Source organism: Rousettus aegyptiacus, unplaced genomic scaffold (genome assembly GCF_014176215.1).
Source record: "Rousettus aegyptiacus isolate mRouAeg1 unplaced genomic scaffold, mRouAeg1.p scaffold_m13_p_14, whole genome shotgun sequence".
Classification (NCBI taxonomy): Eukaryota; Metazoa; Chordata; class Mammalia; order Chiroptera; family Pteropodidae; genus Rousettus; species Rousettus aegyptiacus.
Window position 1 is genome coordinate 13,104,268 of NW_023416289.1, and position 12,180 is coordinate 13,116,447.

At 43.8% G+C, this 12,180-nt stretch overlaps 1 protein-coding gene and 1 pseudogene across 4 annotated transcripts in view; one reads left to right on the forward strand and one right to left on the reverse strand.

Annotated features, from left to right (window-relative positions):
* Positions 1-12,180, reverse strand: part of CDH1 (cadherin 1) — a 63,527-nt gene that overhangs the window by 17,995 nt on the left and 33,352 nt on the right. For 3 of the 4 annotated variants that reach the window (XM_036231436.1, XM_016164652.2, XM_036231437.1), the window contains 4 exons: positions 4,910-5,145; positions 1,575-1,718; positions 1,292-1,447; positions 369-513 (listed from right to left, as the gene is read on the reverse strand). In XM_036231436.1, the coding sequence (XP_036087329.1) occupies positions 369-513; positions 1,292-1,447; positions 1,575-1,718; positions 4,910-5,145 (681 nt within the window). Of the gene's footprint in view, positions 1-368; positions 514-1,291; positions 1,448-1,574; positions 1,719-4,909; positions 5,146-11,055; positions 11,512-12,180 lie in introns of those variants that run through there. The other variant, XM_036231435.1, reaches the window with a different exon arrangement.
* On the forward strand, positions 4,626-4,744 carry LOC118611522 (annotated as a pseudogene).

Genomic DNA, 12,180 nt, shown 5'->3' on the forward strand with positions numbered 1-12,180 from the left:
TCTAAGGGGAAGGACACACGTGGTAAAAATAAAAACAAGGGAATGATTACCACAAAAGTCAGGGCTGTATCTACCTCTACGGGAAAGAGAAAAAAATGTTATCAGGAAGGATTACACAAGGGGCTTAAACTACTAGAAAAGACCTTTTTCTTAATCAGGGAAAGTTGTTTTCACGCTGCTCCTATTTTAAAGGTCTCTGCAGGTCGGGTGTCACACGCATACAAGCGCACAGCACACACACAGTGGCTCCCAAAGAAGTTTTGTCCCCGTGAAGGGCCTGACTCCAAACACCAGCCCCACCCACCGCTGTGGGCTCTAAAGACTCTAAGTGTCTTTGAGGGTATCCGGCTCCTCATTATTGGACATACCTGGGACAGCACCTTCCATGACAGACCCCTCAAAGACCTCCTGGGTGAACTCCGGCTTATTGTCATTCTGATCTGTCACCGTGACCACTATCTCCATCGGGTCTTCGACTGGGATCCCGTTTGAAGACACAGCATGAGAGAAGAGCTGCAAGAGCCACGGGAGTGTTACTTGGGCCCCAAGGAGGAACGAGAGGTGGGAGAAGTGGTCTGACCAAAGCAGAGAAGGCTCCGCCTGGCTCCCCAGCCCTTCTCATTCTCCCAGCCCCAGGTACGTGAATGTCCACAGCAGACACCTTTTCTCACGCACGCGCTGCTGCTTCAGTAGGTCATGACACTGGCCGAGATCATGACATGTGCAGACCCATGAGCTGGAGAATGCACCCACCAGTCAGCACGCTCATTCCCCAAACAAGGGCTGGGGAGCCAGGCCTAGGAGATAGAGGCGGAAGCCAGAAACATTCTTATTCCAAGAAGGGTAAAATTTCCTCTGGCCACTCCAGTCTAGTGTTTCCCCCAGATTTTTCTGCATTTGGCATCGATGCATTTCTTCCCAGCTTCCCTCAGCTCATACTGCTACCAAGGCCCACAAATGGTTATTGTTCTCCATCGTTATCACTGGCTTCTTCCTCCGAGTCAGGGACTTTGAGCCCCAAGAGCAGGTTGATATCTTGGGTCTAAACTTATGCATAGTGCATAAGGACTCTCCCCATTTTATTCCTAACAAGATAAAGAAAAAAAAAGAAAAGAAAAAAAAAAATTTTTTTTCCAGACTCTCATTTCTCCTATCAACCGGTTGGTCAAGAAGTGTCAAATTAAGCTCCTCTCATGTCCAGAGCATCAGATCTAAGGATCCAACGTGGGCTGACCAAACAATTCTGGAAGGATGGGACTCCATTATTAATAAGCTTCTAAGAGGTACTCACGATGTACTGGGCAATTGCTTCTCTATCCAGAGGTTCCGTCACCTTTAGCCATCCTGATTCTCTTTCGATAATAAACACACCAACAGGGGGTGCGTCAGCTCCTTGGCCGGTGATACTGTAGAAAACCTGTGTTTCTTTCTCCCTGTTAGATTTGATCTGGAGCCAAAACAGAAAGAAACGGAATTAGCAAGGAAGGATGATCATAGTGGGTTTTCCCCTTTCTCTCTTTGGTCTTCTTATGCCGAATTTCTCCCAGTGAAATAGAGAGAATGTCTTTCTCTACCTGAACCAGGTTCTTAGGAAATGGGCCTTTCTGATTTTCTGGGCAGGTGATAGGAGGAATAACCCAGTCTCTCTTCTGTCTTCTGAGACCACGGTGGGAGTGAGGAAACGTGAGCACTTCTGTCTGGGTTCCAGAGAGGGAGTCCTAAAAGGCGAGGAGATGAAGAACAAAATGGGGTGATGCGGGAGAGGCAACACAGGCCAAATAGTCCCACCTGTCCAGTCAGCACCTCCAGCCTTCCGAGGCAGCATGAGGTTTTAACCTACTAACAGAATAAACAGCCGGAACAATACCCGATGAACCTCTTTTCTGTATCATAAAGAAAGTGTTCTCTTCTGGTCCTTCTTAGGATCCAGAGGTCAGATAAGTATTATATGTACACGATTATAGGTCTGGGGGTTTGATATTATTTTACGAGTTATTTCAAGCCCACATATCACATTAGTCATTTTTAATAGAACATTATATTCTAATATTCTGGATATTAAAATATATTCTAATATATTAGAATATATTCTGGGTAATATTCTGGATTTGAGTGTTTCAATTTTCTTTTCCTTCTTGTTTTTCCTAGGGTTATAGGTCCCCAGTTAGGAATTATCAGCCAAAATGAGTAAGTTTCCCAAAAATTGGTACTAAGAACTACTTTGTGGTCAATATAAATCCCTTACTCTCACAGCGTCATTATAGCTATATAATTTCCATTTGTTCTAACAGAAGCTGTTGAGATAAGAACCAAAAATACCCTTTGAGATTTGTATTGAACAGTTTTCATGGGCAATAATGATAACTTTATGCACACACAGGGAAATAAGATAGTTGAAGATGGAAGGAAAAGATCTTCCAAATTGTTTAAGTGTTTTAAAGTGCTTAATGGAAAAACGGTAAAGGTATCAGAGGACATCTCCATCTCCCACCCTCTACGTAGTCACTGATCGCTGTTTGCCAAGTGTGATTCAAGCCCTATTTTCTGGCTCTGAAAATTTGACTTGAAATGCCCAAGACAGACATGAGATGTGACCAGATATTATCACGAAATCCTTACAACTCCTACATTGTGGCCACACACACACACACACACACACCCTCTTTCTCTCTCTCCAGACACACACACACGCATGCACATTTCAATTTTGTAACTAGCGGTGTGCCCAAATAAAAGACTATATTCCCTATACCACACTTGCAGCTAGGGGTAGCCATGAGGCCAAGTTCTAGCCAATGAGATGTAAGCAGAAGTGTTGCTTGAGAATTCCACAAAGCCTTTTTAAAAAGGCAGCTAGACAACTAAGTGATATACTTTTGCACTTCCTCCCTTTCTCCTTATCACCTAGAATACAGTTGTGATTATTGGAGCTTTGACGACCATATTGGATCATGAGGTATTCTTAAGGAATGAAACCAAATGCTGAGGGTGATGGGGGAGGTAGATAAGGGTAAAGGGGGTCAAATGTATAGTGACAAGGAAATTTAACTTTGGGTGGTAAACAAACAATGCGACATACATATGACATTATTGAATTGTTCATTGGAAACCTGTATGATTTTATTAACCATGTCACCCCAATACATTTAATTTAAAATTTTTTTTTTAAGGAAAAAAGAAAGAAACTATGTGCAGAGGATGACAGAATGGAGAGGAAGTGAAGAACCTGGGCTCCCGACGACTGCGGGGTCTCCATCCTGGCCACAGTTCACCCTTGGGTTTCCTTAACTTGATAAAGAAACACTGTATTTCACATAAACCACTGTAACTTGTGGTTTTCTGTAATATATATTTGAACCTAATCACAATTCAGCAGACATGGAGGCAGAGGCAAAGTTAGCAAAGGTGGGGTGGAAAAGTAGAAAAACCAAGCTCAAAACTGTTTTTGGTCATAAAAGTCTTCCATGCTTAGCTACGTGGCAGGAACTTATCACGCTGAACTTAGATAAATGACAGAATCAACTGAAGACTTGAGTCAGGTGTTAATATAGTTCTACTAAGTTCCCCACTTTTCTGGTCTGTCCAATTACACTAGGAAGGAAAATTCAATCTACCAGGACGATTAAGTTCCCAGAATCTTAGGCATCTTTGGGGAGGAAAACAGGAGCCAACGTGAAAGGCCTTGGCACTTAGAACCCATTCCACACTTCCAAGGCAATGGCTGGATGCGATGAGAACAGCTCCCCAGAAAGAGATTTTGGTAGGAAGCACCATGGGAGAAACATTCCTGCCAAGAACCTGGGCAGAAATACATTCTTCCATTCCTGGCTGGTCCATCCATTTGTCTACTGAGTATTTACTGGCCTAGTACATGCCAGACCGAGGTCCAGGCACTGCAAATATAATGGGGAAGGATCTTGTGAAGATTAAAGTCCAATGAGGCAAAAGCGTCCCCCTGATTCTTCCCCTTCTTTGCCAAAACACTCTCCACGAGAAACGTGAAGAGCAAAATGATCAGACAATTGACCTCTTGTTCATTCTTCTTCCAAGAAAGGAATGATAAGAACAGTTAACAATTACTGGATACTTATTATAGGCCTAGCGTAGTTCTAGCATTTCGCATGTATTAATTCATGCAGTCATTGTTATTTCCATTTTACAGATAAGGAAATTCAAGCATAGACAGATTAAATAACTCCCCAAAGGTTGCTCAGGTAGTAAACGGCAGGGCTAGGATTCGATCCTAGAGGGAGTCCACGCCCTTAGCCACTATTTTACACTACGCGCCAATATAAAGGTAATGACATCTCGCCATCACTTCACCTGATCCTTCTCCACCAAGTAACAAAAAAATCTCCAGCAATGATCAGTTCAGTTAGATCAGTGGTTCTCAGTGAGAGGCTATTTTGCCCTCCAGGGGGCATTGGCAGTGTTTGGAGACATTTTTGGTTGTCACAACCCTGGGGAGTGCTACTGGCATCTAGCAGGTCAAGACCAGGGATGCCGCTAAACATCACGCAGTACACCGGACAGCCCACAGAAAAATTATCCAGCCCCAAGTGCAAACGATGCCAACTAGAGAAACCTGGATTAGGAAGCAGACTAAAACAACAGTGAACTTTCATGTCTATGGCCATGTTACTCCGAACGAGCCTGATCCCATCTGATCTCGGAAGCTAAGCAGGGTTGGGCCTGGTTAGTACTTGGATGGGAGACCACCTAGGAAGACCGGGTGCTGTAGGTGTAAAAAATAAAAAAGTAAGGGATTGTAAACTAACAAGTTCCTTGCAATCTGTGAGGTCAACCAAGGATTGCCTTGCTTAAAAATTAAAAAAATAATAATCATTAAAAATAAATTAATAATAAATAAATAAAAATAACTGAACTTTCGAGAAAGATTCCAACATACATGATGACGGCGGCGGCGGTGGTGGTGGTGGTGGTGGTGTTCTGCTGCCTTCAGCGTCACTTTGGTGGAGAGCTTCCTGCGGCTGGAGTCCCAGGCATGGACAAGAAAACTCATTTCAGGATTACGAAGCTGTAGAGGCCGTTTGACCGTAAGCACACCATCTGTGCCCACTTTGAATCTGGTGTCATCAGATATAAAGACTGACCCTGGTCGACCAGCGCATCCATCAAAACTCACTGCAGGACGTAAATCACAGTGATTAGGAAATTGGGCAGCTTAACAACAAGAGCATTTCTTTTCTAAAAAGCAAACTGGACTCACTCACAAAAAGCCTGACACAAAAAACAAGCACAGGCTAAACAAAACATAGTCCGGTGATAGAACAGCAAAGATATCAAAGTAGTCGATATTATCACTATGTTCTTCATAATTATAGGGAAACTGTTAATTGTGGTCTGATCATTTTCTTATCTACTTGTAAAGTGAAAACAGTAATCTGTCTAGGAAGTAACTTCTTCTTTTCAATAACAAAAAAGGGACCTCTCCTTTTCAGATGGCTCTTGACAATTTGAAAACAGACCCCTAAAATAACTGAGACAGAACACCTATTGACTCTGAAGGTTTGAGACCAAGGTACAATGAGATGCTGTGGATAGACTACATTTAAACAGTTTGCATTTTAAAAAATTATTTTAAAAATAAATAAATAACCCAACTAAATCTTTAAGCCTAAATAAATAGTTTACATTTCAATAAACAGTGGCAGATAATAAGAGCGAGCCAGCATGACATAATGGTTAACAGTATGGACTCTGGACCGGACTCCTTGGGTTCAAGTCCCAGCCGTGACTTTGGGTGTTATTTAGTATCTCAGTCTACCCATCTGTTGAAAGAAGGCAATAATAGCAACTACCTACTAGGGTTGTTTTAAGATACATAGAATAGTGCATGGCACATAACGAAAACTATATTAAAGTTTAAATACAAATTCAGAAACAAACGTAGCTTTGGGTAGTTGTTTATTCAGTCCCTGTGAATATTGCACAAAAGACAATGAGAACTGTAGATTACTTAGTAACTGTGGATTATATGCTTATTACTTGAGTCATAGAGAGTTAGTATCTGCTTTCCATCTGAGGCACAAGGAGAAACTGATCACGGTCAATTAGGGGAGATAATGAAGTTTTCACAGGAAAGTCCTCAACTTAATCATACAGGGAGGCAAGACAAATGCAAAAGGCAGAGAAGGACTACTTGGCTGGAGGAATTTATGATCAATGGCTTAAAGACAAACTACTTTTTAAAAACTATATAGTTATTAAAGTATTAAAAGTTAAAAAGTATTAATACCCAAAGCTGGAAAAGCTGTGGTGAAAAGTATCTACACTAAACATCGGAGTCCCAAAGGACTCATTCAACAGGTTTCCACCAAGCTATATGTCAGAAACTGTGCTGTGCTCTAACAGACAAAACTGTGAATAAGATAGACATCTGCTCTTATTGAGCTTACACTACTGTGGGCAAATACCAAAACTAAACGCTGCAAGCGATTGATAAATGTTAGTGAATACAGAGGATAAAAGGGTAATACAAGAATGGCAGGGCGAGTGGGAAGTTGGAAGAAGGTGAAGGCAGGCCTCTCCGAGGTGGACGCGACAGAGCCGGCCTTGCAGACACCTGGCTCCAGAGCTTTCCAGGAAGAGAGAACGGTAGATAAAACAGTTTATTCTGCGAAACTCTTAAGTTGGCCTGTTTTCCTCCCTTTCAAATAATTGCCCCTCATTCCTTCAGTGGAATTTCTATTTTGCACAAGTGATCTTTTATTTAAAAAAAAAAAAAATCCTGCTCTTGTGCCTATATTACACAGCCAAGCACCTTTATGTTCATGAGGATCAGGTAGGTCTCCAGAAAGCCCTAAAGCTGCAGTTTTCATTTCTTCCACCAGAGGCCACCCTTGCCAATGTTTTGGAAGTCAACAGCCCCACCCTGGCCAGAGAAAATAAGATCAGGTTTGGAGGCAGGAGGATAAGCACCAGGAATAACCCCATTCTGAAGATGAAGAAACTGAGACTCAGAAAGGTTAAGAAATTTGCCTAAGATCCTAAAACTACTGAACAGAAGAGCTGGGACTAACTCTCAACGTGAGTCACTTAGTCTTATGGTTGTTACTCCCTCGCCCTGGAGAGAACTTCTTGAGGCCTTGGCTATTTTTAAAGAATGATTTTACTTTCTAGCTAGAATCCAGGGATGGTAGCAATCTGAGGCCACCTCATGCAGTGGCAGAGAGTCTGCTACCTGGCAAATAAACTGAGCAGCCAAACCAAGAAGTTTTAGTGCCCAGGGAGAGAGCTGTGTCCTTTGAATAATCACTCGCCCAGCCCTCTCTACCAGTTTGTGAAACAATCGAAACCATGCCAACACCCCTACCTTCTTCACCTTTTAGGCAGGTTCTACAACTCCCTTCCCAAACATGACAGGGCGAGATGAGCAATGGAAGGCTATAATAAACGACAGGAAGAGAGTGACAAGAAGAAAGGACTAGTCTGAGTCTGGGACCGGATTAGCCACAGAGTCAGTGACTGTGGCCTCTCCGGGCCTCAGTTCTCTCCACTAGAACACGGGACACCATCACTGATTGAGCCTACCCCTTTAGGGTTTTGTGAAGATTAACCACGACAGTGAATGTGAATCACGTTTCGAAAGCAAAAGAACAATGTGAGTAGAAGGAGATTCTGCATTAGGGAGGACAAACTAGAAGTCAAGTATTTGCTAAACAAACAGATGAACCTTAAGATGACAACAGAAGCAAGGAGAGACGCAGTCTCGGCAGATACGGCCCTTTAAGTCTAAAGCAGGAATTTCTTTTCAAACTAGCAAAACAAGACGCTTTTCAAATAACCCTTCCCCAGCTCGCCCCAGCAGAAGTAATGGTGCAACTGGACTGCTTGGGGGACTTGTCACATAAGCAGGGAACAAAAGCTGCCCTCGTTCATCCCACCGAATTCCTTTCCCCAGACAGCCCAAATCTGGGCAGTGAAAAGTTGAGGCAAGCCTGACAGGACTTGTCAAGGGTGGTAGCCTGAAAAAACGAAAATGGTTTTGTAAATAACTTGACACAAGGTGTTTAACCTGCTCTGGGGCATCTTCTCTCCATGGTGGCTAAGCCCCACCCTTTGAGAAGTGACAGAAGAAGCGTGGCAGACAAGCAGCCCCAACCTGAATTTCTAGGTGCTCAGTTAAGACCCATTGTCTTCCCAGGCAATCCGATCCTCTGGGCTGATAAACCAGAAATCATAGGAAAGACAGAGGGAATCTCCAGCTCAAGGAAGGTTCTGAGAAGCTTGCTTCTGCCCTAGCAAGGGCTGGCCAGTGTCTCAGAGCCACAGTGAATGCTATTGCCAGCATGTGGGAGAGTAAACAAGAATGGTAAAACTATTGAAAGCAGAGGATTGGTACACGGGGATTGGGTATATTTGAACAGTTCCACAGTAAAAAGTCAAAAAAATAAATAAATAAACCCAGCAAAGAACTAAGTATTCAAGTCAGCATGTCCTCCTCTTATCCTAAACCTGTTATTTAGTTACTTAATCTAGAAATCAAATTCCAGTGACAGATAAGGGCCAAGAACCCAGTGGCCATCTCTAAATGGGAAAATCTTTTCACCACAATCTTGACATCATCATCAAAAACTATAACCTCAACTAATAACTTAAACTACCTTTTATTGACATTTTTCTTAACATTTTAAACATGTGTAGTACATCATGTGTCCGCCTCTATTCTAAGCACTTTACAAATATTAACTCCTTTAATCCTAGAACTCTATCAGGTTGGTACTATCAGTGTCCCCTTTTTACAGATGGGGACATTGAGGCAGCTAGTGAGTAGCAGGGCTGGGATTGGAGCCCAGGCAGGCTGAGAGTTCATGCTCCCAACCCTTCTTCCTCGGGCCTCTCTCTATAAGCCAGAACCTTGCACTGTGCTCCTTACGTCCAATTTTCTGATTCACCCCAACTCCCCACCCTTTGGAGGAGGCCTCGCTATCCCCGTTTCCTTTGCTCTAACTTATATGCTGGTCTGTGGAGGGGCTGAGCTTTCTGGCCCCAAAGTGAGTGCTCTTTACCGCGGTTCCCATACGCAAAATGGGGATATGCTTTCCAGAAATAATAAAAAGGAATACTTAAAGGGGGGGGGCTGAAAAAGACATTTAAGAACAATATGGAATTCTAAACACCAGGTAAACAGCAATTTGGGCGGAGGTAGGAGGAGGAAGATTGAAAGAATCATGGTTGAAGTAGGAGTAGGAGGCAGTTCTGTTTTCATCAAACATATGTTTCTTATACATCTTTGTATTACATCAAATGTTACAATTACAGTGAATTACTTTTTAATACAAAAAAAAAAGATAAGGATAACTTTTTTAAAAGTATCTTTAATACATTGTGATTTTGCACAAAGTTCACCCAACATTTTTTAGCTTATTTGGTAGAAGTAGTGGCTTTAATCAGAGAACCCCGAAAGAGATGACTGAAATTCAAATACAAACTCACGTTCATAGAAAGCTCTGAGTCCTGGGGCAGGCTCTGAGCACTCAGCAGCATTCTTTGCTCAGAATTGCCGTCATGCCATGGAATAGTCCGGCTCTAAGGCTTCTCCTCCCACCCCCGCCTGGCCCCATAACTGGAATGTGAGTGGGTAAGAACGGGACAGTCTCAAAAGCCTCTGTATATTTCCAGGAGATGTTGAGATTTAAGGACAGGGGCCTGCTATCAAAGCCAGCTCACCATAGTTGAGTTATTTGGTAACTAGCAGGATAACACAGTCTCTCAGAAGCAACTAGTGAAAGCAGTGTCTTCCCCACACTACACACAAAGGCATGCATTATGGATTGTTCCCGCTCATCAGAACGCACTTCCCACGGCTAACACCAAAGAGCACAGCATATAGCTTTATTGTAAGGACCATTTGAACTTGAGCACTCAGCCTCAGGAAGAAAAAGTCACACACGCAACCTCGAGAGACAGATCAGAGAGCCTTCTGAGACTCCTCAGGCTTACGCTGCCATTGTGCATCCCCCAATCCAAGGGCTTGGGCTTCCAACTTAAATAATGTAAAGACAAGAAGTTTAACTTGATGGACAAAAGGAATCCCGGGAAGACACACATGTATCAGTCACTTAGCAAGGCAAGAGTTTCTTTTTGCTGGTTAGCAACGGTGTTTCCAACTCCAGCCAAAGCCATCATCTTCTGGCTACCACCACTTACAAAATTTCTTTCTAGGTTCCATTTTCTTTGATGGCACTGGGTAATTCTGGAACATCTTCCTTTGATGGGTGCCCATGAAATTACTAAACATTACAGGTTTATTGAACATCAGTGCTCAGTAGAAAATATAATTTTATGTTTAAAAATGGGAGGGAAAGGACAATCAAGCCTCCAGATTGTCCATACTCAGGGGATGCTGAGATTCAACTCGTACCAGAAAGACTATATTTTTTGCCCTGATAAGTGTCTAATTGTATGTGTCCACTTGCTACTGAGAACTATGAACAATAACACAACTTAAGAGCCTCATTAGATATAGCAGCCCTGAGCGGTAGGAATTTAGCAGCCCTAACTGACAAGTGAAGAAACCGAGGCTCAGAAGTCTCACTGGAAATACCTGGCAAGGTCACGCAGCTAGGGAATGGCAGAGCCTGTGTGGTCTGAAGCCTCCATCAGGTCTTAACCACCAGGAAGCCTCTTAGTATCGATAAGCCTTTTTGCAAGATGAGTTACTACTTGAATGGAAACTTGGAAGTTGGTTCGCACACACACAAAAAAAAAACAGGACAAGTGGAGAGTAGCCAGAATAATAACTAAGTTTCCCATCCTCGTCTTCCCCTTACACACACTCACTCCCTCTTTCTCCTTGAATGAATGCTGCCGTGCCTGAGAAATCCAGTTACAGAGCCTCAGGAAACACAAGGACACTCAGAAGCCAAGTGAAAGAGGAAGTTCTAAACTTTAGATTTAAAAGAGTGTTCGGCTTTAGGATGTCGCATTAGCTAAAATAAGCCAGGGTTTCTCTAATCAGCCAGCTTCAACCATGGACATTTTGGAGGAGAAAGATGAGCAGCTCGGAATATCCCACTGCACAAGTGCAACCTGAGGCGTGTGTCCACAGAGCCCGTGCGACGTACTCCACGGTGTCATCGCCGGGGGCGCCCGCGCCAGGCCAAATCTCCCCGTTGACAGGCAGCTCCCATGTGATCCCGGCGATGGGAAGTTTATTTTCACGAAGCTTATCAAGTTCTTTCTCCCAGCCTCCCAATGCGTCCTTCCTTGCTCTATAAGTGGTCTTTCTAGAAGTGGTCTCTCTCCTCATTTAACTTGCAGCCAAAAAGAGATGTCAACGCTGAACTCTGCCGGGGTAGGAAGCAAGGGGCAAAGTCCCTTTCACTTATTTCAATCAAAACAGGCTGAGGTGGAGAGCATGGCACTGTGTCAGGGCAGAGAGAAAACAGTGAGGTTACAGAAAAGATTAGCCCTGGCCCCTGCACAGGGGAGCTCACGAGGCTAATGGAGTGGTCCATCCTCCCTGACTGAGCCCTTACTCTTTGCCAGGCACCATTCTAAGGCCTGGGAAATACAGCAGTGAACAAAGGAAGATCTCTGTCCTCACGGGGCTTACACTCCAGTGAGGAAGAGAAAGTTGACAAATAAATTAGTAAGTGTCAGGAATAGAAAGTATTAATAGAGAAAAATAAGCGAGTAAGGGGGTCACAAAGCTCTATGCAGTAGCTGGGGTGGAGGGGTAATTTAATATAGGACACTTAGGGAAAGCCTCAAGAAGGGGCATTTGAAGAGAGGGTACCAGCTCCTAGCTACATGAGGGAGGAAGCCATGTGGCAGCAAGGAGGAGGGGGAGGTGTTCAAGGGCCTACTCCAGCACTGCTCCCCTACAGTAGGCTGGGCCCTGTTCTAGCACTGCAGACCCAGGTGTGAACACAGCAGGTACTGACATCCCTGCCTGACCTCCCAGGGCTGACGTTCCAGTGGAAGGAACGTGTGTTAGGGGATCCCACACAGGCCTAGGAGCAGTGAAGGCTCCTACTTCTCCAGGCTAGACAGGCCCGGCCTCCCCATTCCCTTTGTGCTTCTTGAGAACAAGGCCAGAAAAGAACCGTTTTTAAGTCGTTTTCTGTTCCAGGCCTCTCCTGGGCAGTTCAGAAACGGGCCAGCATCCATTGATAAAGCCTTACCCAGTTCGATCTCAATACTCCTGCCTGG